A 24,715-nucleotide genomic window follows, 5' to 3' on the forward strand; every position below is an offset into this window, starting at 1 on the left:
GGTGGGTTAGGTAGGGGAAGGGAGGGGAAGGTGAGGGGAGGGCAAAGGAAAGTTCCCTCCAAGGCCGCTCCGATTTCGGAGCGGCCTTGGAGGGAACGGGGGGAGGCAGCGCGGCTCGGCGCGCGCAGGCTATACAAAATCGATAGCCTTGCGCGCGCCGATCCAGGATTTTAGTAGATACGCGCGACTACGCGCGTATCTACTAAAATCCAGCGTACTTTTGTTTGCGCCTGGAGCGCAAACAAAAGTAGGCTGTTCGCGCTCGTCTGAAAATCTACCCCACACTGCATGTCCCTGAATCCAAGGAAGAAAAAAAGAGTAACATAAGAACATAAGAAAATGCCATACTGGGTCAGACCAAGGGTCCATCAAGCCCAGCATCCTGTTTCCAACAGTGGCCAATCCAGGCCATAAGAACCTGGCAAGTACCCAAAAACTAAGTCTATTCCATGTTACCATTGCTAATGGCAGTGGCTATTCTCTAAGTGAACTTAATAGCAGGTAATGGACTTCTCCTCCAAGAACTTATCCAATCCTTTTTTAAACACAGCTATACTAACTGCATTAACCACATCCTCTGGCAACAAATTCCAGAGTTTAATTGTGCGTTGAGTAAAAAAGAACTTTCTCCGATTAGTTTTAAATGTGCCCCATGCTAACTTCATGGAGTGCCCCCTAGTCTTTCTAGTATCTGAAAGAGTAAATAACCGATTCACATCTACCCATTCTAGACCTCTCATGATTTTAAACACCTCTATCATATCCCCCCTCAGTCGTCTCTTCTCCAAGCTGAAAAGTCCTAACCTCTTTAGTCGTTCCTCATAGGGGAGTTGTTCCATTCCCCTTAGCATTTTGGTAGCCCTTCTCTGTACCTTCTCCATTGTCTGGAAACAGTGTATCGCTGTTTCCAGACAATTGATTGACCAAGATGCCTCCACTGGCAACCACTGTCCTTGGGCTGTAGATACTTGACATATGTCCCAACCGCTGACGCTAGAATCTGTGTTCACAATCACCCCGTCTGGAACTTCTAGATCCACTCCTTTCTCCAAACTGGGATGCAACAGCCACCATGAGAGATTGGACCTGGATCCTAATGGAGCGGTAATGGTAGCTGGAACTCCTCAGACAACGAATTCCAAAGGAAAAGGAATGCCTTCTGAAGAGGTCGCATGTGAGCAAAGGCCCATGGCACCAAATTCAGTGTAGAGGCCATGGAACCTAGAACTTGGGGTCCGCCAGATCCTGCAGTCAAACCACTTGCGACTGCAACTTGACCACCCTCTCCAGGGTAAGAAAGCAGAGTTGCTTACCTGTAACAGGTTTTCTCCCAGGACAGCAGGATGTAGTCCTCACATATGGGTGATGTCATCAGGCGGAGCCCTATTACAGAACACTTCTGTCAAAGTTTCTAGAAACTTTGACTGGCACACTGAGCATGCTGAGTGTGCCAGCATGCTCAATGTGCCAGTCTGAATTCTGCTATGAGGAAGGCCTGCTTCCTCATAGCAGAATTCAATACAGTCTGCTAACCAGTTGGAGAGAGTTTGTTTGCCCACTAGAACTCACAACTTGTCTTTGTCAAAGAAGCAAAGAGTTAGGTGGATTTCCTATGGAGTGCAGTGCGATCTAGATAGAATGCAAGTGCATGCTTACAGTCCAAGGTGTGCAAAACCCTCTCGCCCTGGTGAGAGTGAGGCCTTGGGAAAGAGTGGACAGACTATAAACTGAGTACGGTGAGAGGCTGTGTCCACTTTAAGAAGAAAGTTAGGGTGAATACGGAGGAACACTCTGTCACGGAGGAACCTAGTGTCGGGTGAGTATGCAACAAGGGCTTGTAACTCACTGACCCTTTTAGCAGAGGTGATGGCTAGGAGGAAAAGAATTTTCCATGTTAGAATTTTAATGTTATAGGAATGCAAAGGCTCGAATGGGGAACACATGAGCCTTTGTAAGCACTACATTTAGGCCCCATTCCGTAACCAGTGATCATAGAGGAGGCTTAAGTTGTAGAAAACCCATAAGCCGACTCATAAGGGGTTGAGCCGTTAACAGGACATCCCCTACTCCCTGGTGGTACACTGAGATGGAACTGAGGTGTACCCGTGCAGAGGATGTCTAGGGACCAGAATAAGAAAATTATTCCTTACCTGCTAATTTTCGTTCCTGTAGTACCAAGGATCAGTCCAGACGGTGGGTTATGTCCCCCGTCCAGCAGATGGAGTCAGAACAGACTTTGAGGGACGTCACCAGTAAGAGCCAGTGCTCCCTCTGCTGGAGCTCAGTACCACGTATAGCAAAGCCCAAAGACCCAAAGAGGGTTTGAATCAAGTTACATAAACGTAAACATACCTGAAAAACAGGCAGTAACTATAGATAATAATAAACCGCCAACGAGCGGTAAGGCACCCAACTTGTAGGGAGCTGTGAAACAGAGATAAAACACAAAGACTGAATATATAGATATATCGACAAGCATCAGACCCGAGCAGAAGCAAAAGATCCCAAAGAGGTGGGCGTCTGGACTGATCCTTGGTACTACAGGAACGAAAATTAGCAGGTAAGGAATAATTTTCTTTTCCCTGTACGTACCAGGATCAGTCCAGATGGTGGGATGTACCAAAGCTTCCCTAAACCGGGTGGGCCCCTGAAAGCCCTGCTCGGAGAACCTGGCCACCAAAATGTCCCATGGAGGACGATGCCAGGTGTAGTCGATAATGTCGTGAGAAGGTATGCAGCGACTTCCATGTCGCTGCCCGGCAGATCTCCTGTGAAGAGACTGAGCGAGTTTCCGCCCAAGATGCAGCTTGTGAGCGAGTCGAGTGAGCGATGACCCCACTAGGAGGAGGCCGGCCTGCTCCGATGTAGGATACCGAGATAGCCTCCTTAAGCCAACGTGCAATCGTCGTCTTCAAGGCCTGGAACCCCTTCCTCGGACCCGACCAGAGAACGAAGAGATGATCGGAGAGTTGGAAGTCATTGGTCACCTCCAGATAGTGACGCAGCGTGCGTTTGACATCCAAAAGACGAAGAGCCCGGGGCTCGTTGGGTCCAAAGGACGGAAGTTCCACCGTCTGATTCAAGTGAAAAGACGAGACTACCTTCGGAAGAAAAGAAGGTACGGTGCGCAGGGAGACTCCTGAATCTGTGAACCTGAGATAAGGCTCCCTGCAGGACAAAGCTTGTAACTCCGAGACACGACGCGCGGAGCAAATAGCCACAAGGAAGACCGCCTTCAGCGTCAGGTCCTTGAGGGTCGCTCCCCGGATCGGTTCGAAAGGCGCCCCTGACAAGGCTCGAAGCTCCAGGTTGAGGCTCCAGGAGGGACAAGGATCCCGTACAGGAGGACATACATGCTTGACCCCCTTGAGGAATCGGGCGACGTCCGGTTGCAGGAGAAGAGAGCCATCCGCTCGCACGAAAGAGTTCAGGGCCGCCACCTGGACTCGCAAGGAATTATAGGCGAGTCCCTTATCCAGACCATCTTGAAGGAACTGCAGAATCAAGGGAACCGACGCCTCCATGGGTCGGATCCCCCTGGAAGAGCACCAGACGTCGAAGGTTCTCCAAACTCGTACATAAGCAACCGAAGTAGAAGACTTCCGGGCCCGCAGCATAGTAGAAACTACTGCCTCAGGGTAGCCTCTGCGTCGCAGGCGGCGCCGTTCAAAAGCCATGCCGCAAGACAAAAGAGTTCGGCCTGGTCGAAATATACTGGACCCTGGTGTAGTAGCCGAGGGAGGTGACCGAGCCGAAGCGGACCGTCCACCGCCAGCTGGAGAAGGTCCGCAAACCAAGGCCTGCGCGGCCACTCCGGAGCGACGAGGATCACAGGACTTTGATGATTTTCGATCCTGCGAAGCGTTTTGCCCACCAAGGGCCATGGAGGAAAGACGTAGAGCAGCCGACGAGCCGGCCACGGTAGGGCTAGGGCATCCACCCCCTCCGCGCCGCGTTCCCTGCGGCGACTGAAGAACCGAGGCGCCTTGGCGTTGGTGGCCGTAGCCATCAGATCGAAATGCGGGGCGCCCCACCGCTGAACCAATAACCGCATCGCCTCGTCGGAGAGCGCCCATTAGCCGGGATCCAGTTGTTGACGACTGAGAAAGTCCGCCTGGATATTGTCCACCCCGGCGATGTGAGAGGCTGCGATTCTGACGAGGTGCCGTTCTGCCCATTCCATGAGGAGGGTCGACTCGAGGGAGACATGTTTGCTTCTTGTGCCTCCTTGACGATTGATGTAAGCCACCGTGGTGGCGTTGTCGGAGAGGATCCGTACTTCCCTGTTCCGCACCAGGGGGAGGAACCGTTGCAACGCCAGCCGCACCGTCAGCCACGTCGCCTCTGTTGGGGACCACGTCCCCTGCGTTGCACTTCGGTCGCAGACGGCGCCCCAGCCCACGAGGCTGGCATCGGTGGTGACTACCACCCAGTTGGGAACCTCGAGGGAAACTCCCTGAGCCAGATTCGCCGGGACCAGCCACCAGTCCAGACTGTCCCTGGCGACCGGAGGGAGCGGGAGGACCACCTGATAATCCTGAGACACTGGTTTCCACCTGGAGAGGAGGGACGCCTGCAGGGGGCGCAGATGCGCAAAAGCCCAGGGCACCATATCGATGGTGGACGCCATCACTCCCAGCAACTGTAGATAATTCCAGGAGGTGGGCTCCAGCAAAGCCGAAAAACGACAGACATGCTCCCGCAACGACTGAGCCTTGCCCGGACGCAAGAACACCTTGCCCTGCAGCGTGTCGAAGCTGGCGCCCAGGAAGTCCAGTCGCTGGGAAGGAACCAGCGAACTCTTGGAGAAGTTCACAACCCATCCCAGGGATTGGAGAACCTGGACCACCCGGGCTACCGATTCCTGCCTGTGGGCGAAAGACTTCGCTCGAATCAGCCAATCGTCCAGATAGGGATGGACTAGTATTCCCTCCCTGCGGAGAGCCGCCGCCACGACGACCATGATCTTGGTGAAGGTGCGAGGAGCTGTCGCCAAGCCGAACGGGAGGGCCGTGAATTGGAAGTGTTGACCCAGGATCTTGAAGCGGAGAAAACGACGATGCGCCGGCAGGATAGGAATGTGCAAGTAGGCCTCCGTCAAGTCCAAGGAGGCCAGGAATTCCCCCCGGTGAACCGCCGCGATCACTGATCGAAGAGTCTCCATGCGGAACCGGCTGACTCGCAGGGACTTGTTGACTTCCTTGAGATCGAGGATGGGCCGCCAGGAACCGTCCTTTTTCGGTACGACGAAGTAGATGGAATAATGTCCCAAGCCCACCTCGCCGAAGGGGACAGTGGAAATGGCTCCTATGCCCTGCAGCCGGTCCAGCGTCTGTTGCACCGCCGCTCTCTTGAGATCCGAACCGCAGGGGGAGAAAATGAACCGGTCCCTGGGAGGACGGACAAACTCCAATGCGTAACCTTCTCTTATGGTGTCCAGGACCCACTGGTCTGCGGATATCCTTACCCACTCCTCGTAGAAATCCGCTAGTCGACCCCCTATCCGGGGAGTGGAGGAGTGGGCCCATCTGGCATCATGGGGACGACTTAGGCGGGGGGTTACCCTGCCCAGAGCCGTCACGTGCGGGCCGCCGCCCCCGAAAGGACCGGGACCAAGGCTGAGGTCTGGCGGAGGCAGCACGGGGCCCCGGCTGCCTGTACGATCGATAGCGCCGCTGCGCTCTGGATCTGGTCCGGGTAGCAGCAAACGCCCTGGAGGTACGATGTCTGTCTTCAGGGAGCCGGTGAACCGCATTCTCCCCCAGCGACTTTATGAGCTGGTCCAAGTCATCGCCAAAAAGAAACTTGCCCCGGAAAGGCAAGGAGCCCAAGCTCGACTTAGAGGAAGCATCCGCCGCCCAATTGCGAAGCCAAAGGAGCCGCCTGGCCGCCACCACCGAAACCATGGACCGTGCCTGAACTCGGAACAGGTCGTAGAGGGCATCGGCCCCATAAGCTATGGCAGACTCCAAGCGGTCAGCCTGAGCGGCTTCGTCCGGGGGTAAGGACTGCGAAGTGAGCAGATGTTGCACCCATCGGAGACTGGCCCGCTGGGCCAGGGAGGTACACATCACCGCACGCATGCCCAAGGCAGAAACTTCAAACACCCTCTTCAGGAAGACTTCCAACTTACGGTCCTGGGTGTCCCGGAGCGCCGTACCACCAGTGACTGGAATCGTCGTCCTCTTGGTGACCGCCGAGACGGCCGAATCCACCTTGGGAACCTTTATCAGGTCCAAGAAATCTTCTGGCAGCGGGTATAACTTTTCCATGGCCCGAGTAACCTTTAACGAGGCTTCAGGAGCATCCCACTCCCTGATGAGGAGCTGCAGGAAGGACTCATGGATGGGAAAAGCCCGAGGCCTAGGACGAAGCGCTGCGAGTACCGGATCCCCCTTTCTGGCTGAGGTGGTGACTGCGGGCGCCACCGGGAGCGGTGGATCCAGGGGAGGATCCAGATCCAGTTCCAAGAGGATCTGTTGTATCAGGTCATTCAGTTCATCCTTCTGGAAAATGCGAAGCGCCAGCGGATCGTCCCCCTCGGGAGGCAACTCCGACAGCGAAGGGTCCAAAGGATCGGGGGAAGCCCTCCCCGATGGCGAGATCGCTCCCGAAGTTCCCTGAGCAACCCGAGGACACGGGAGCGGCCCCGGGGCCCCTGACACCGACCCCACCGGGCCGGGGGGCGCACCAGGAGGGGCCACGGAGACCCGAGGGGTCTTGGCCGGTGGGGGGTCTGGGGGGGAAGAGGTACCCCCGGGAACCCCCAGCCCCTGCAAATATGCGCTGTGCATAAGGAGAATAAACTCCGGCGAAAAACGCGGGAAGCTGGGAGGGGGGCCCGAGGAGGGGACCTCCGAAGACTCAGACACTGGCAAGCCCCCCTCCGGGGATAAATTTGGGGGTGAAACCTCCCGAAAATCCCTCCGCTCCAAAACCGCCTCAGCCGCAGCAACATGCTGCGAGAATAACATGGCCGCCGTTCCCGCCAATGGCGGCGACGTGGCCGGCCCGCGCCGCCCTTGCCGGGGGGAGGGGAGGGCCGAAACAGTATCGAGCGGCTGCGAGGTGCCTTCCCCACCCGGGAGACACCTCGCACAAATCCCCTCCCGCGAAATCCGGGACCCTGGCTTGCCGCAGGCCGCGCATCGGGACGGCCGCGGCATAACACAAAACGCCGGGAAAAAGACGGAAAAAGGGCTCGGGGGGGGGGCCTGAAGGCACTACGAGGCGCCGCGGGGGGGCCGGAGGGCCTACACAACCCGCTCCACCAATTCTCTGCAGCGCCGAGAAACGACTCGGCAGACCGAAAAGCCCGCGAAAAAGGCCTGAGCCCCGCGGGATCGAGTGCCACCACGTGGCGGTACCGGGACCCCCGGCAGCCACGGGCCTCCAAACAAAAACTGCAGGATCGAAGAAAACCTGCAAAAAGAAACAACAACAGAGAAAAACTGCAAAACTTACCATACGCGAGGAAGCAAACAGAAGCAAGGAAGGCAGAGAGAAAGACACGCCTCCCAAGCTAGGGCACTTTTTTTTTTTTTTTTTTTAAACTTTAACTTGATTCAACAATAATACAGAGACAAATCAAACTAGTTGACAGGAAAAGAGAAGAGGAGAGAAAAAACTTGAAACCCTGTCAGTGTGGGGGAGCCGTGATCCCCCCAACTCTCATCTGCTGGAGTCAGAAAGATACTGAGCTCCAGCAGAGGGAGCACTGGCTCTTACTGGTGACGTCCCTCGAAGTCTGTTCTGACTCCATCTGCTGGACGGGGGACATAACCCACCATCTGGACTGATCCTGGTACGTACAGGGAACCGAAAGGTATTCTACATAGCCTAATAGAGATGGAGTGGGGCAGGAAAAAGGGGCCAATACCTTTTTTGTGCACGCCATTTGGTAAATCTTGCCCAATTCGAATGGTAAGATTTACATGTAGAAGGTTTTTGTGAAGCTACAAGTACCTGATAATATCAGTGAGTCTGTGTTATGAGGTTGACCTGTGGGCAGGCAAATTGGTTCCTGGAGTGATAGGTTGAGAAGTATGGGGAAGCATACTCATCGAGGCCAGTACGGGGTTATGAGAATCATTAATAATCTGTCCTGCTGTAGCTTCACGAGAGTTTAGGCTATGAGCAGTATTGGAAGAGATGCATATAGGAAGCTTTTGTTGCAGGGGCGAGTAAAGGCATCCATGGCTAACGCATTTCGAAGCCTGTGTAGGGAGCAGAATCTGTCCACTCTGTGGTTCGATTCGGATGCAAGAGGTCGATGGTTGGTTGACCTCAGCGCTAGAAGATTTTGCTCGCTACACATGGATTCAGAGACCACTTATGGGGATGGAGACATCGATTGAGATGGTCTGTTAGTATGTTCGGTATGCCTGTTGGATAAGTGGCCCGGAGATGCATGGAGTGTGCAAGGGCCCAGGCCCAGAACTGTGCGGCTTCCTGGCAGAGCAGATAAGAGCCTGTGCGTCCCTGTTTGTTCGAGTAACACATTGCCACTGTGTTGTCTGTTTTGTGTGAAAGGCAGTGTTTGAAGGCATAAAGGGCATAACGCATGGCTCGAAGCTCCAGGATGTTGATCTGAAACTACGCATTTTGGGTTTGGAGGGTGTTGATATGAGCTCTCCAACCCAAGTTGGATGCGACCATGGCCAAGATCATCTAAGGATTTGGTTACTGGATCGGTGATATGGATCAGGGACGAAAGCGGTTGAATGACTTAGAGCCACTGAAATTTTAAAATCCACTGAGTTTTTCTCATGGCTAGTCTGGCCATAGGAGTGACGTGGATCGTGGAAACCATGTGGTCCAGCAATGGAAGAACTGATGGGCTAAGGCTATGTTGCATGCGCGCAGAGATGTGGAGAATTTGATAGGATGTCTGCGCGGGTGTTGGGCAGGAAGGCCGTTGCGACTGTAGTGCCCAGAACCAGGGGTCATGATTTAAAACTCCAGGGAGGAAGACTCAGAACCAATGTCAGGAAGTATTTCTTCATGGAGAGGGTGGTGGATGCCTGGAATGACCTTCCAGAGGAAGTGGTGAAGACCAAAACTGTAAAGGACTTCAAAGAGGCATGGGATAAACACTGTGGATCCATAAAGTCTAGAGGATGTGAATGAAGAGTGGGTGGCTCACGGGAACGATGGCTACTACCTGGTGATAATACCCTTATTCAATAAACATACATATACTCCAACATTGCTCTAAGCTTCAGCGGCAATGAGGAAATGTGGAAAAAAGGATTTGCATTCACAAAAGAGCGGGGAGTAGCTTGCTTGTTACGGCAGTTACTACCCCAAACCAAATAAGCCTGATACTTCACTTTCAATGCATATCCAGCATAGCTCTCTGCTTCAACGGCAGGGGAGAAAGTTTGACACTTCACGCATATCCAGCATAGCCCTCTGCTTCAACGGCTGGGGAGAAAGTTTGACACTTCATGCATAGCCAGCATGGCTCTCTGCTTCAACGGCAGGGGGGAATGAAGAAAGGTGGATCTATATTCAGGCAAAAACCAACAAGGACTGAATTACATAGTCTGAATAAACAGGTAAGCATGCGTGTAGCTTGCTTATTGCGGTGGTTAATACCCCTAACTAATTAAGCTATTTCACTTAGATGCAGAATCCTCCTAGGGTTCTGAAGGAACTCAAAAATGAAATTTCTGATCTATTAGTTAAAATTTGTAACCTATCATTAAAATCATCCATTGTACCTGAAGACTGGAGGGTGGCCAATGTAACCCCAATATTTAAAAAAGGATCCAGGGGCGATCCGGGTAACTATAGACCAGTGAGCCTGACTTCAGTGCCGGGAAAAATAGTAGAAACTATTCTCAAGATCAAAATCGTAGAGCATATAGAAAGACATGATTTAATGGGACACAGTCAACATGGATTTACCCAAGGGAAGTCTTGCCTAACAAATCTGCTTCATTTTTTTGAAGGGGTTAATAAACATGTGGATAAAGGTGAACCGGTAGATGTAGTGTATTTGGATTTTCAGAAGGCGTTTGACAAAGTCCCTCATGAGAGGCTTCTACGAAAACTAAAAAGTCATGGGACAGGAGGCGATATCCTTTCGTGGATTACAAACTGGTTAAAAGACAGGAAACAGAGAGTAGGATTAAATGGTCAATTTTCTCAGTGGAAAAGGGTAAACAGTGGAGTGCCTCAGGGATCTGTACTTGGACCGGTGCTTTTCAATATATATATAAATGATCTGGAAAGGAATACGACGAGTGAGGGTTTCAAATTTGCGGATGATACAAAATTATTCATAGTAGTTAAATCACAAGCAGACTGTGATACATTACAGGAAGACCTTGCAAGACTGGAAGATTGGGCATCCAAATGGCAGATGAAATTTAATGTGGACAAGTGCAAGGTGTTGCATATAGGGAAAAATAACCCTTGCCGTAGTTACATGATGTTAGGTTCCATATTAGGAGCTACCACCCAGGAAAAAGATCTAGGCATCATAGTGGATAATACTTTAAAATCGTCGGCTCAGTGTGCTGCAGCAGTCAAAAAAGCAAATAGAATGTTAAGAATTATTAGGAAGGGAATGGTTTATAGAATAGAAAATGTCATAATGCCTCTGTATCGCTCCATGGTGAGACCGCACCTTGAATACTGTGTACAATTCTGGTCGCCGCATTTCAAAAAAGATATAGTTGCGATGGAGAAGGTACAGAGAAGGGCAACCAAAATGATAAAGAGGATGGAACAGCTCCCTTATGAGGAAAGGCTGAAGAGGTTAGGGCTGTTCAGCTTGGAGAAGAGACGGCTGAGGGGGGATATGATAGAGGTCTTTAAGATCATGAGAGGTCTTGAACGAGTAGATATAACTCGGTTATTTACACTTTCGAATAATAGAAGGACTAGGGGGCATTGCATGAAGTTAGCAAGTAACACATTTAAGACTAATCGGAGAAAATTCTTTTTCACTCAATGCACAATAAAGCTCTGGAATTTGTTGCCAGAGGATGTGGTTAGTGCAGTTATTGTAGCTGGGTTCAAAAAAGGTTTGGATAAATTCTTGGAGGAGAAGTCCATTAATGGCTATTAATCAATTTTACTTAGGGAATAGCCACTGCTATTAATTGCATCAGTAGCATGGGATCTTCTTAGTGTTTGGGTAATTGCCAGGTTCTTGTGGCCTGGTTTTGGCCTCTGTTGGAAACAGGATGATGGGCTTGATGGTCCCTTGGTCTGACCCAGCATGGCAATTTCTTATGTTCTTATGCTCTCTACATTAATGGTGGGGGTGGAAGGGAAATAGAATAAAAAAGGTAACTAAGAGCCAAGAGAAACAGATAAGTATGTGAGAGGAAAAAAAAAAGTGCGAAAGCTTGCTGGGCAGACTGGATGGGCTGTTTGGTCTTCTTCTGCTGTCATTTATATGTTTCTATCTGCTCCATATGGGATTTATGGTAGTTGATCAGAATTCCCAGCCAAATGTAGTAGATTTATAGTGAGTCTTAGAGAATTTAGAGTTCCTTGTTTGGATTGACTCCTTATTAGGCAGTCGTCCAGGTAAGGAAACTCGTGAATTCTGTTGGTTCTTTGTACATGAGCGGCAGTCACTGCTAGGCATTTGGTAAAATACACAAGTTGTCGAAGCTAGTTCGAATGCCTAAACTTGGTACTGAAAATGTTGTTGACTCACTATGAAGCATATAGAAAGACCAGAGAATAGAGGGAACCCCCTTGTTGTAGTAAGGGAAGCATGGTGCCGAGACACCATTCTGAACTTTTCTTTCTGAAGAAATTTGTTGAGATTTCTGAGGTCCAGGATGGGTGGAGGTCACCTGTTTTCTTTGAAAGTAAGAAATAGTGGGATTAAAATCCTCTGCGTCCGGGGAACGGTATCCCGATGGACCATTCTGTTCTCTGGCAAGGTTGAAAAATCCAGGAGCCTGCCCGACTGGCGGAGCTGGTGTTATCTGGATATCAGTTGGTCTCACTTGGGAGCGTGAGCGGTAAAACTTCCTTTTACCATCCTTCTTTGCTGTGCAAGAAACGTAGAGAGCTGTCGCAGGATCTCGCGGTGGTCTTGCAATTGAGCCATTGTCTGCTGGACCTTGTGCACGAAGAGATTATCTGTGGTGCATGGCAGATCAGTTAGTTTATCTTGGACTCTGGGATGTAAATCAGGGGCTGTAAGCCAGGTTACCATCTAGTACAGAGTCCTGTTGCTGGCAATGGGAGGACTTTTCGAAGCAATCACATGTTGCTCTCGAATTTCATGTGGATAGCAGAGAGGTTCCCTTGGTGTTGTGTCAAATATAGCTGGTAAATAGCAATATGTGACTCCAATATGGTTCTTGGAAGATGTTACGACCTAGATCCTCCCAAAAACTTCTAGTCCTTTTTAGTGACCAGGTCGAAAGGGATGGTTTCAGACATGTCCTTTACTTAGGTCTCGATGGGATCGGTGCTGAAGTGGGATTAGAGTGCCCATCGCCCTTCGAGGATCCCGGGATAGGTATAGGGATCCATGGAGGCTCATAAGGACAAGTTGGCGTCGATGACTTAGGCTGTCGTTGGTAGGTGCCACAACGAGGCGGTGCCTCAACGGTGTGAATATCGATGGCTCCGGTGTTAGTAGATTCCGGAAGGCATCGAGGACAGCCTGATGGACGAGGACATCCAGCTCCTCCCTGGAAGCTGGTATAGGTAGCGCAGCTACAGGGGAAACAGGCTAGGCATTACTGGCATTTCCACATGAATCTGTGGTGGCTCAGTACCCGGCACTGGTGTCGGTGGGGAACACCTCGGTGCCTCGAGTTCAGAGGAGCATGGAGACTCTTGTACTCAGGCCCACTTCGCAACTGGCTCAATGGACATTGATGCTGATGCGGTGTCAGTGCCGGCACCGAACGCGGAACCATGTCGGTGCCGGTGACAATGTTTCCCTCGATGCTCGGCCTGGTCATTCTCCAGCACCGAGGAAACTGCCATCGATATCCAGAATGGTGTCAGTGACGGATGATCACCATGCCGGTGACGATGATTCCCACGGTGCTCGGTCCAGTCATTTTCCAGTACTGAGGAAGATGCCCTTGCTGTCCCGGATGGCATTGGTGACGGACGGTCACCGTGCCTCTACTGCTCCTGGCATTGTTTCTTGCCCAAGGATTGCATGGGCTCTGGTTGAGAACCCGAAGTATGGAGCATTTTCTTTAGTCGAGGGCATTGATGGAGGTATCGATGGTGGCTTCGATAGTATCGACGGAGGCACCAATGGGGCATCGACGGCGACTGCAACAGGAACCGTGGATGTCCCAATCCCTCTATCCCTGATGGACCCGGTGGAAGATCGCAGCAAGGACACTCGCGGGCATCGTGGGGCGGACCGAGAGTGATAGACATTGGGAGAAAAGAGGGTCGCAATTCGGTTGGTAACCCGGGAGAACCGATAGAGAGGTGACAGGAACCGACCGGAGAACAGGGCATAGTACTCACCGAGCATCGATGAAATGTATGTGAAGGGAGACCCGTGTAGGGAAATTATTTGTGAATTAAAACTTCAAGTGTTTCTGTGAGGAAAAATTGTGAGAAAAATCTCACAGAGCTCCTAACGCGAGGCAAACTGCAGCGCGGAAAAAAAGAGACTGAAGGGAGGCCCCTGAGGGCACAGGGATCATGGCAAGCTGGGCATGCTCAGTGTGCCAGTAAAAGTTTCTAGAATAGTTCCATAATAGGGCTCCGCCTGATAACGTCACCCATATGCGAGGACTACCATCCTGCTTGTCCTGGGAGAAAAACCCTGCCTAACTGGGTGTCGAACTGCGCTCCCAGATAATCCAGCGACTGGGACGGCTCTAGATGGCTCTTCAGTAGGTTTATCACCCAGCCCAAGGTCCTTAGATGCTCAGTCACCCGCCGAATGGAACAGTGACACTCCAGCTCCGACTTTGCCCAAATGAGCCAATCATCCAGGTATGGATGCACTAGTATCCCTTCCCTTCTGAGGGCCACCGCTACCAGCACCATCACTTTTGTGAACATTCTTGGCGCGGTAGCCAGCCCGAAGGGAAGAGCTCAAAATTGAAAATGCTCTCCTAGCACCGTGAAGCGTAGAAACCTTTGGTCTGCTCGGATGGGAATGTGAAGAAGGCAAGAAACTCCCCCTTGCGTACAGTAGCAATCACCGTTCGCAACGTCTCCATCCAAAAATGCAGCACCTGCAAGGCTGCATTGTCCTTTTGCAGATCTAGAATGGGTTGAAACGAGCCCTCCTCCTTGGGGGACCACAAAGTACACAGAATACCTTCCTTGCCCTTGTTCCTCCTGTGGCACCGGGATGATGGCTTCCAATCATTGCAGCCTTAGAAAGATGTCCCGCACTGCACTGTCACACGCTTGATGGGTGAAGCACAACGAGACACCACAAAGGCCTCTTTGATGCGGTGCGAAAATTCTAAGGCATAGCTGTCCTTTATCACTTCCAGAACCCACTCCTTGTAAAAACGAGACAACCTTCCTCTGAAAGCTTCCAGGGAGGAGTGGACCAGCCCGCCCTCACTGGGTGGATTTTCACCTCCAGAATCCTGTCCGAAGCTATCTCTGGCCAGTCTACAGGTCCCTTGAAAGGGCTGCTGCCTTCCCGAACCCTGCTTCTGCGTGATCCAGAAGAACTTCTGTTGGATCAAAATCGCCTCATTTCTTGAAAGCGAGCACATGTCAGAAAGGTCTTCTTACTCCCTTTATCATCTTCGGGCAGTCTATTCCCTTTAGAATCTGCCAAATGCTTCATCAGCTTCTCCCCAAACAACAACTTCCCTTTGAAGGGGAGATTGCAAAGCTGCGCTTTTGACCACACATCCGCCAACCAATTACGCAACCGCAGGATCCTTCGAGCAGCTACCGCAGACACCATATTCCTGGTCAAAGTCTGAACCATATCATACAGGGCATCCACCATATAGGTTACCCTTGCCTCCAACTGAGCTTCCTGGCTAGAATCAGCAGAGGCCCCCGATGTCTTCTCCTGCGCCTTTCTGCACCCAGCACAAGCAACTCTCTGCATTAGGCTAGCAAAGACCGCAGCTCTAAGGCTCAGAGCCAAGACCTCAAATAGTCTCTTTAACAAGATCTCTAGCTTCCGGTCCTGGACATCTTTCAATGCCACGGACCCTGTCACGGGGATGGTCGTCTTCTTCATCACCCATGACACCGCCGCATCCAACTTTGGAAACTTCCAAAGCTCCAAAGTGTCCTCCGGTAATGGATACGACCTGGCCATAGCCCTGGCCACTTTCAATCCTGCCTCAGGGAAATCCCATTCCTGGTCAATCAGCTTCTTCGGCAAAGGAAAAGCCTTTGGTGGCCCACGCAGTTTGCCCCCTCGTTGTATGAAACCTCCTGCACCATTCTTCTAGAACCTGGGGGATGAGAGGTCACAACTCCTCCTTATGGAACAATTTTACCACCCTAGGGTCATCTCCTTCTGTGAGAGGAACATACTCTGCATCCGGATCACTACCCACTGGGACAGTCATAGGATCCGCGCTCTGATCAGCACCCTGGTCAATGTGTGGAGCCTCCTGAGGATCGTCTCCTTCCGATTCTTCAGAGGAGTTCTCCACTCCCGATCGTCCCAGGCCCAGCAGGTGAAGAATGCACCCGACCTGGGAGGCGCCCCAGCTTGAGGCTTCTTAGCCATGCACTGGGACTTCTGGGTGGCCGACCACTTACCCACAGCTTCCTTCATGGTGAGGTAGGCTTCATGCAGTAACAAAACAAAATCCGTGGACATTCTGTCATGCTCACGGTCCTCTACACTGCCAGGTCTTCCCCTGGTTCTGCTGCCACTTCTCTACCTTCTCCAGACTCTTGCTGTACTGGAGAAAGTGGGGGAGGGAAGTCCCTGCACTCCCTATCTATTGCAGCCTCCTGCAACATGGAGACAAAATGGCCACTGTCTCCTTCAACCCCACTGGGGCTCCTGGGCTCTACCTGCAGAATAAGTGCAGCATCCGCTGGCTGAGCCCTCTGCCGAGGCCTCTTCGCCTCCAGAGGCGCAGCTAGTGCAGAACAGGGCTGTTTTGAGCCGCAATTGCTTCCCTCCGCAGACCTGACAGACTTTCCCACACTCTGTGGGAGCTGGCATGAATAGCGACATGGCCCACAGCTAAATATAACTCTGAGCAGAAGAAAAAACAGTTCCGATGCCACTGCCAAGATGTCTCAACCTGGGTGCTGAAATCACAAGAGCCGCGCACACCTCCCTTCTCACCCTGATGCAATCCGACCTCCGACTGCCATTTCAGATAAAGCAGAGTTGCTTACCTGTAACAAGTGTTCTCACAGGACAGCAGGATGTTAGTCCTCACACATGGGTGACATCATCACGATGGAGCCCAATCACGGAACACTTCTGTCAGAGTTTCTAGAACTTTGACTGGCACCTACTGGGCATGCCCAGCAATGCACTGACCCTGATTCCAGCAGGGGTCCCCCTTCAGTCTCGTGTTATAGTAAAAGTACGTGTGAAAAATAAAATAAGAAAATGGAAACGAACCCAACTCCGCGGGGTGGCGGGCGGGTTTCTTGAGGACTAACATCCTGCTGTCCTGTGAGAACACCTGTTACAGGTAAGCAACTCTGCTTTCTCACAGGATAAGCAGGATAGTAGTCCTCACATTTGGGTGAGTACCGAGCTGAGGATGCCTGAGCAAAGCACCAAATGCACCCAAAGACATGCAACAGGCACAACAACAGGGGTGGAAATTTGGTTAGGAAGGCAACCTGAACCCTGAAACGGGTCGGTGGAAGGACGTTGGGAAGTTAAGCTGAAAACAGGTTGCGAGGAATAGACTGGCCAAAGATGGAATCCTGTGTGCCAGCCTTATCTAAGCAATAATGGGCTGTGAAAGTATGGAGAGAACTCCAGGTAGCAGCCTTACAAATATCAGCAAGCGGCACCGAACGGAGATGCACTACTAAGTCGCCATGGCCCTGACCGAGTGTGTGTTTACACGGTCTTCCGGCAGAATGCCTGCTTGCTGGTAGCAAAAAGAAATGCATTCCGCCAACCAGGAGGAGAAAGTCTGCTTTCCCACAGGATTTCCCAATTTGATGGTTTCAAAAGAAACAAACAATTGAGTGGATTTCCTGTGGGCCAACGTGCAGTCCAGATAGAAGGCTAGAGCACGTTTGCAGACCAAGGAATGCAGAGCCTGTTCTCCTGGGTTTGAATGGGGCCTGGGAAAAAAGGTAGGTAGGATAATAGATTGGTTAATGTGAAATTCTGACACTACCTTCGGCAAGAATTTAGGGTGAGTGCGGAGCACTACCCTGTCATGCAGAATTTTAGTGTAAGGCGGGTAGGTAACTAATGCTTGTAATTCACTAACTCTGCGAGCGGACGTAATCGCAAGAAGAAAAACTACCTTCCAGGTGAGATAGCGGAGATCACAGGAGTGGAGAGGCTCAAACGGAGATTTCATGAGCCGTCCCAAAACCACATTAAGGTCCCAAGCAAGGGTAGGAGGGCGCAGTGGAGGTTTTAAATGGATCAAGCCTCTCATGAAACGTGATACTAAGGGCTGCGTTGAAATGGAGACATTTCCTATACCCTTATGGTACGCAGACACTGCACTAACATGCACCCTGATAGAGGAAGTTTTTAGGCCTAACTCTGACAGGTGCCAGAGGTAGTCCAGGAACCTCATAGTGGAACAAGTGAAGGGATCTATGGACATGGAAATACATCAGACCGTAAACCTCTTCCATTTAGAGCAATAACACCTTCTTGTTGAAGGCTTTCGTGAAGCCACAAAGACTTGGGATACCGACTCTGAAAGGTTAAAAGGTTGGAGTATTAACCTTTCAACATCCAGGCCGTCAGAGACAGAGCTTGGAGGTTGGGGTGACGCAGATTCCTTTCGTTCTGAGTGATTAGAAGGGGATCCTTCTCTAGAGGAATGTGTCGTCATACTGATAGGTCCTGGAGGATTGGAAACCACACCTCGTGGGGCCAGTGGGGAGCTATCAGAATCATTAATCCCTTGTCCTGCCGGAGCTTCATGAGGGTCTTTGAAATGAGAGGAAGTGGAGGGTATGCATAAAGGAGACCGCTGGCCCAGGAGAGGGCGAAGGCATCTCTTGGTTGCGAGTGGTGACTGCAAATGAGAAAGCAGAAGTTGTCTACTTTGTGGTTGTGGACCGACGCAAAGAGGTCTATTCGAGGGTAACCCCAACGTTGGATTATTGTGTCCACTACCGTGGGGTTGAGAGACCACTCGTGTGGATGGAAAGTGTGACTCAGTTTGTCCTCCAACACATTGTCCACTCCCGGCAAGTAGGTTGCTTTGAGGCACATCGAGCGGGAAAGGCCCATGCTCATATCTGTGCAGCTTCCTGACACAGGAGGTAGGAGCCCGTTCCCCCCTTGTTTGTTGATGTACCACATCACAATCTGATTGTAGGTTTGAATCAGGATGGCTTTGTTTAATAGGCAATCCTGAAAGGCCTTGAGGGCATACCGGATCGCCTGTAGCTCCAGGAAATTTATCTGGTGTTTGGCTTCTTCTGGAGACCAGCTTCCCTGAGTCTGCAGGCCGTCTACATGTGCACCCCACCCGAGGTTGGATGCGTCTGTTGTTAAGATAATTTGAGGATCTGGAGCCTGAAATGGAAGGCCTTGAATGAGATTGGAGTGGTGCATCCACCAGGCTAGTGACAGACGGAGCTGTTTGGTAACCCGGATAATGCTGGACACTGGCTGACAAGCTTGAATCCATTGGCATTTTAAGGTCCATTGTATTACTCTTATGGCTAGGCAAGCCATCGGAGTGACATGCACCGAGGACACCATGTGACCCAACAGTATGAGGACGTGCGAGCGGTTGAAGATACTTTAGTCTGTAGTTGATGCGCCAGAGATGTTATGGTGAAAGTGCGATCCTGGGGGAGGAAGGCTTTCGCCTGTATAGTGTTTAGGTCAGCCCCTATAAAGGATAGGGTTTGGGATGGAACTATCTTGAATTTGGGATAGTTGATTAGAAACCCTAAGGAGATCAGAGTGTTGATAGTGAGTCGCAGGGAGGTTAATGCGCCCTGCTGAGTCGGAGCCCTTATCAACCAATCGACGAGATAAGGGTAGACATACACACCCTGATTCCTGAGGAAGGCTGCAATCACCACCAGGCACTTGGTGAATACTCGTGGAGCGACGCCAGGCCGAATGGTAGTACACGGTACTGGAAATGACGAGGGCCGACCAGGAATCGCAGGTATTTGCGATGAGATGGAATAATTGAGATGTGTGTGTGTAAGCGTCTTGGAGATCTAGAGAGCATAGCCAATCTCCTCTTTGTAGAAAAGGAAGTAGAGAGCCCAAGGTTACCATTTTGAATTTTTCTCTGTGCAAAAATGTGTTTAGTGCGCGGAGGTCCAGTATCGGGCGTACGCCACCTGACTTTTTTGGTATTAGAAAATACCAGGAATAAATCTGGCTGAGACTTGAGGCCGAGTCTGTCTGGATTGACCTTTTTGGTAAGGTCTGGAAGGGTGTCCTCTAGAAGCTGGAGGATAAAATTTCCTTGGCTTGTAGGTCGGCCGCTTAGAGTCACGTCTGAAAGTTCTCTTAGGGGCGGAAGGGAACTCAGACGGCACAGAAGAAAGCTGGCGCAGCGTTTCATGGTGGTCCTTCAACTGCGCCACCGTCTCTCGGATCTTTTCCCCGAAGAGATTATCGCCCACACAGGGTAGATCTGCTAACCAGTCTTGGACTTCTGGTCTTAAGTCCAAGGATTTGAGCCAGGCCCATCTTCTTGCACTAATTCCCGCTGCAGACACTCTAGAGGCAGTGTAAAAGATATCATATGCAGTGCGGACCTCGTGCTTTCTGAGCCAGAGTATGAAGCTGAGTCTGGAGTTGCTCTGGTAAAGAATCAGAGAAGTCCTGGATCCTTTTAAAAAGATCTCTGTTATACTGGGTCATGTATAACTGGTAAGAGGCAATGCGAGATATGAGCATTGAGCCATGGAAGACATGCCTGCCAAAAGCATCCAGGGATTTTTGTTCCTTCCCTGGAGGTATGGAGGAATGAGGTTTTGAATGTCATGCCTTCTTCTGGGCTGATTCAACAACCACAGAGTGATGATCCAACTGTGACTTTTGGAACCCAGGAGCTGACTGCACCAGATAGGTGGCATCTGTCTTGCGGTTGACAGGTGGGACCGAACATGGGTGTTCCCAGTTTCTCTTCAGGAGATCAAGCAGGATTTCATGGATAGGCATAGACATGATTTCCTTAGGAGCATCTACAAATTGGAGTACGTCCAGCATCTTGTGCCTAGAGTCCTCTTCCGTCTGAAGTTGAAAGGGAATGGTTTCAGACATTTCCTTGATGAAATTAATAAACACAGATTTTCTGGTGGAGAGCATCGTCTTTCATCTGGGGGAGAGGGCTCTTATGGTAGATCATCTGTATCCTGGGACGAATCATCGGTCCAAGGATTATAGGGCTGATCTCCAGCACCTAGTGGGTCTCCAGCAGGGAGAAATGGTGCTAATCCTGAAGGACCAGGCCTAGGCATCGACGGCATCAGAGGTGGCACTGACGGCATCGAAGGAGGCACCGAAGGGACTAGTGACATTGATGGACGAGTCGGTGGTAAGATCCCAGACGGTGGAATGTGTATCGCTGTTTCCTCGTCATCTGATGATAATGGAATCGGTGTAGAAGGCACTGGACCCACCGGTGCTCTCAGTTCCATCAGAGGTAGGGCACCGATCAATGCATCCAGTCTACCCAGTAGCAGTGCGAGCGCTACAGGAATCGGATCGGTGACCGGCTCGGGGACCGGTACAGGCGTCGATGGAGGTTGGAAGCCCTGAAGTGCTTTACCGATGGCCTCTTGGATCACCCGATCCAATTCCTTGCATGGAACCCTGGCACCGGAGTAGGAAGCAGCACTGGCATAGCCGGAGGGTCCACTGGTCCTTTTCTTAAGCAGGCAATCGATACCTTTGGAATTGTCAACGCCGGTCGAACAGCAGCGGTGTCCCGGTGCTGGTGAGAAGTCTATGGCACCTGCTCAGACGACGTCGAAGCTATCGATGGAGTCGGGGTTTTTAATTGAAAGAGAAAATCCATTTTCTCTAAACGAGCCTTACTGCCCTTTGCTGTCATTTGGGCACATTTGGTGCAAGTTAGGACATCGTGGTCGGACCCCAAACACATAACACAGACCCCATGCTGGTCAGTGATGGATATTGTTTGAGTACAGTCGGGGCACCGACGAAAACCCAACGCCATGGCTCCGACAAAAATTTAGCCACGGTGCGGTCGATGGTCAGTAGGCCCCGAAGGGATATCATTAGGGGGATCCTATGAGGTAGAATTTTTTTGAAAATTTTGAAAGAAGTTCCATGAGGAAAATTCCTGTCAGCTATCTCAAGAGAGCTCCTTAACCCGTGTGGCTACTGCTGTGCGGAAAAAAGAAGACTGACGGGGGACCCTGCTGGATGCAGGGTCAGTGCATTGCTGGGCATGCCCAGTAGGTGCCAGTCAAAGTTCTAGAAACTTTGACAAAAGTGTTCCCTGATTGGGCTCCATCCTGATGATGTCACCCATATGTGAGGACTACCATCCTGCTTGTCCTGTAAGAAAAAAGCTTACATTACACTTTTTTTTCTTTTTAATGATATAGCCATCGAGAAATCCAGAGAAAACAAAGGGAAGCTGTACTTTGCTGCTTCTGGATGCTTCCTGGCTGCTGCAGACGACCAGAATGGGAGAGAAGGCCTCAGGGGGAGGAGGGAACCAGGACCTCTGGCTTTCCCTCCCCCTGCAAATCAAGGGTCAAGCCTGGCCAGGGATTTCCAACCTCCTGCTCGCCGTGCTCAACAAAAGGGATGGCCCACAAAGGAAACTAACACCTCTGGGAGCACATTCTTCGCTTCTTCCTTCTTCTCTTTTCTACTCTATTCCATATATATATATATATTTTTTTTTTAAACAAAGTTCAGAATGCAGATTTGCACCCCTATCATCTGCTGGAGACAGAGAAATACTGAGGGACTGCAGGATGCATTCTCGGTTAAGTAGTAGTGCCTGAAAAGTTATTATTCTCTGCCTCCATCTGCTGGTAGGTATGGCAAAACCTACTTGTCTGGACTGATCTGGGGTATGAACAGGAACAAATGCTATAAAGACCAATGAAAAACTGGGGAAGCAGCAGAGCTACTTGGGTGATACAGCGGATATCACTTCCTGCGTTTTTCAGACTCCAGAGTGGCTCTCATCCTGCAAAGGCAGGAAAATACACTCATGTCTACTATAGTGGGGGAAAATGAAATATGACATTGCTACATAATGAGTATCAGCATGGAAAGAAGCTCCAGAATAGATCTCCAGGATGGGCTTCAACATCTGCTCTTCGCTTGCCAAAGGGAGGGGGAGTAGAGCACCCCCCACCAAACTTACCACCTTGGTGATGGACTTCTCCCAGGCAATGGATCTCTCCAGTTGATACAGGCACAAGGAGACCTGCGCAGCACTCCGGCACCTCTCTAGTGTCTGTCTCCAGGTGCGTAACCGGGAGGTGATTAAATACTCTCTGTGGGGAGAGGAAAGAGAATACATTACCCCAGTTCCTTTATCACCCTCCTCCTCGCCCAGCCCATCACAGGAGCATGTGTCACAATTCACCAATAGCAAGGCAAGACCAATATAATTAGGATTTCTGTTATTAGGTGTTAATAAACTGTACAATTCAGGTGTTTATATTCCAACTAATTAGGGGTTATTTGAAGATGCTAAATAACGACCTGTGTCCCAATGTCTTTATGGTGCAGGTACTTTTTGTATTATAAGCATGCAACATTTTATGTAATTTTATTTACTCTAAAGTGAAATATTTATCCATTTTTCTGTCCTATAATGGAGAAATTACTTATCTGATAATTTCGCTTTCCTTAGTGTAGACAGATGGACTCAGGACCCCTGCCAGCAGATGGAGATGGAGTCAGGTTTCAAAGCTGACGTCACCCTACATACACCCCTGCAGTGACCTTAGCCCTTCAGAATTCTCTTCAAAAGCCACTGTGGACATACTGGTGAAAAAACTTGATTAAAAACGGATAACCGTAACTGTACTCAACCAAACAAACACTGAACCCCAGTAAGAATATAGATGCTCTGATCTAGGGACTGGATGACGGCTTATCCGTAATCTCTTGGAATCGATATCCACTACATGGGCAAATCCTTGGCACTGTTATTGAGCAGCCGTGGGTGGGATGCTGAGACCATTTGTCTACACAAAGGAAAACAAAATTATCAGGGAAGTGATTTCTCCATTTCCTAGCGTATAGCCAGATGGACTCAGGACCAATGGGATGTACAAAAGCTACACCCGATCGGGGAGGGATGCTGCCCGCGGTCCGGTTAACACTGGCCTTGCAAAGGCTGCGTCCCCCCGGGCCTGAACGTCCAGGCTATAGAACCTGGAGGTGTGCAAGGAGGACCACGTCACCGCTCGGCAGTTGTTGACGGGAGACAGCAGTCTAGCTTCCGCCCATGAGACTGCCTGATCCCTAGTGGAATGAGCTTTAACCTGAAGGGGTAATGGCTTTCCTGCCTCCACATAGGTTCCTGTGACCACCTCCTTAATCCAATGAGCTATGGTAGCCTGCAAAGCTGGTTCGTCCTGCTTCCTTCCATTGTGAAGGACAAACAGGCGGTCCATCTTTCGGACCGGTGCTGAAATTTCCAGATCCTGCATCAAAAGCCTACTGACATTCAAATGGTGGAGGTGGTGGCATCCTTCCACATCCTTGTGTTTATCTAGGGATGGCAACAAAATGGACTGATTCAAATGAAACTCCGAGACTACCTTGGGTGAGAAGGATGGAACTGTACAAAGCTGTAACGTTCCTGGAGTCATCCGGAGGAAGGGTTCCCGGCATGACAATGCCTGTAGTTCAGAGATGCAACGTGCTGAGCATAGAGCCACCAGGAACACCATTTTCAGGGTTAATAAACGCAAGGAAAAACTGCGCAGAGGCCGAAAGGCGAGGCCTGCCAAAAACTCCAATACTACATTAAGATTCCACAAGGGAACCAGCCACCACAGGGGTGGCCGGAGGTGCTTCATCCCTTTCAGAAAATGGGCCATGTCCGGATGAGCCAACAGGCAGATTCCGTTCACCTCGCCAGTGAAACAGGAGATAGCCGCTACCTGGACCTTCAAGGAGTTAAGGGTCAAACCATTATTCAAGCCATCCTGCAATAATTCCAGAATTAGTAGGATTTTGACTGTCTGAGGGGAAACACTGCATTCCTCGCACCAGGCTTCAAATACTCTCCAGACCCGCATATACGCTAGCGACATAGAGAACTTCCGCGCGCAGAGTAAGGTGGCAATTACTGCCACTGAATATCCTCGCTTCATCAGGCGAGCCCTCTCAAGGGCCAGACCATAAGATAGAATCGAGTTGGATCCTCATGAAGGATTGGTCCCTGCTGTAGCAGGTCCCTCTGCGGTGGGAGGCACAGGAGGGTCTCCACCAGAAGTCTCCACATGTCCGCATATCATGGTCACCTGGACCAATATGGAGCTACTAGTAAGTAGGAATAATCCTCTGTGGCGCTCGATTCTGCAAATGATCCTGCCTAGGACGGGCCACGGAGGGAAGGCGTATAGCAACTCCTCTTCTGGTCAGGTCTGAGCGAGAGCGTCG

At 50.7% G+C, this 24,715-nt stretch overlaps 1 protein-coding gene across 4 annotated transcripts in view; it reads right to left on the reverse strand.

Annotated features, from left to right (window-relative positions):
* Positions 1-24,715, reverse strand: part of BAZ2A (bromodomain adjacent to zinc finger domain 2A) — a 248,264-nt gene that overhangs the window by 24,913 nt on the left and 198,636 nt on the right. For all 4 annotated transcript variants that reach the window (XM_029594826.1, XM_029594828.1, XM_029594825.1 and 1 more), the window contains exon 25: positions 22,458-22,590. In XM_029594826.1, coding sequence (XP_029450686.1) covers positions 22,458-22,590 — 133 coding nt within the window. The remainder of the gene's footprint in view (positions 1-22,457; positions 22,591-24,715) is intronic.

Source organism: Rhinatrema bivittatum, chromosome 3 (assembly GCF_901001135.1).
Source record: "Rhinatrema bivittatum chromosome 3, aRhiBiv1.1, whole genome shotgun sequence".
Lineage (NCBI taxonomy): Eukaryota > Metazoa > Chordata > Amphibia > Gymnophiona > Rhinatrematidae > Rhinatrema > Rhinatrema bivittatum.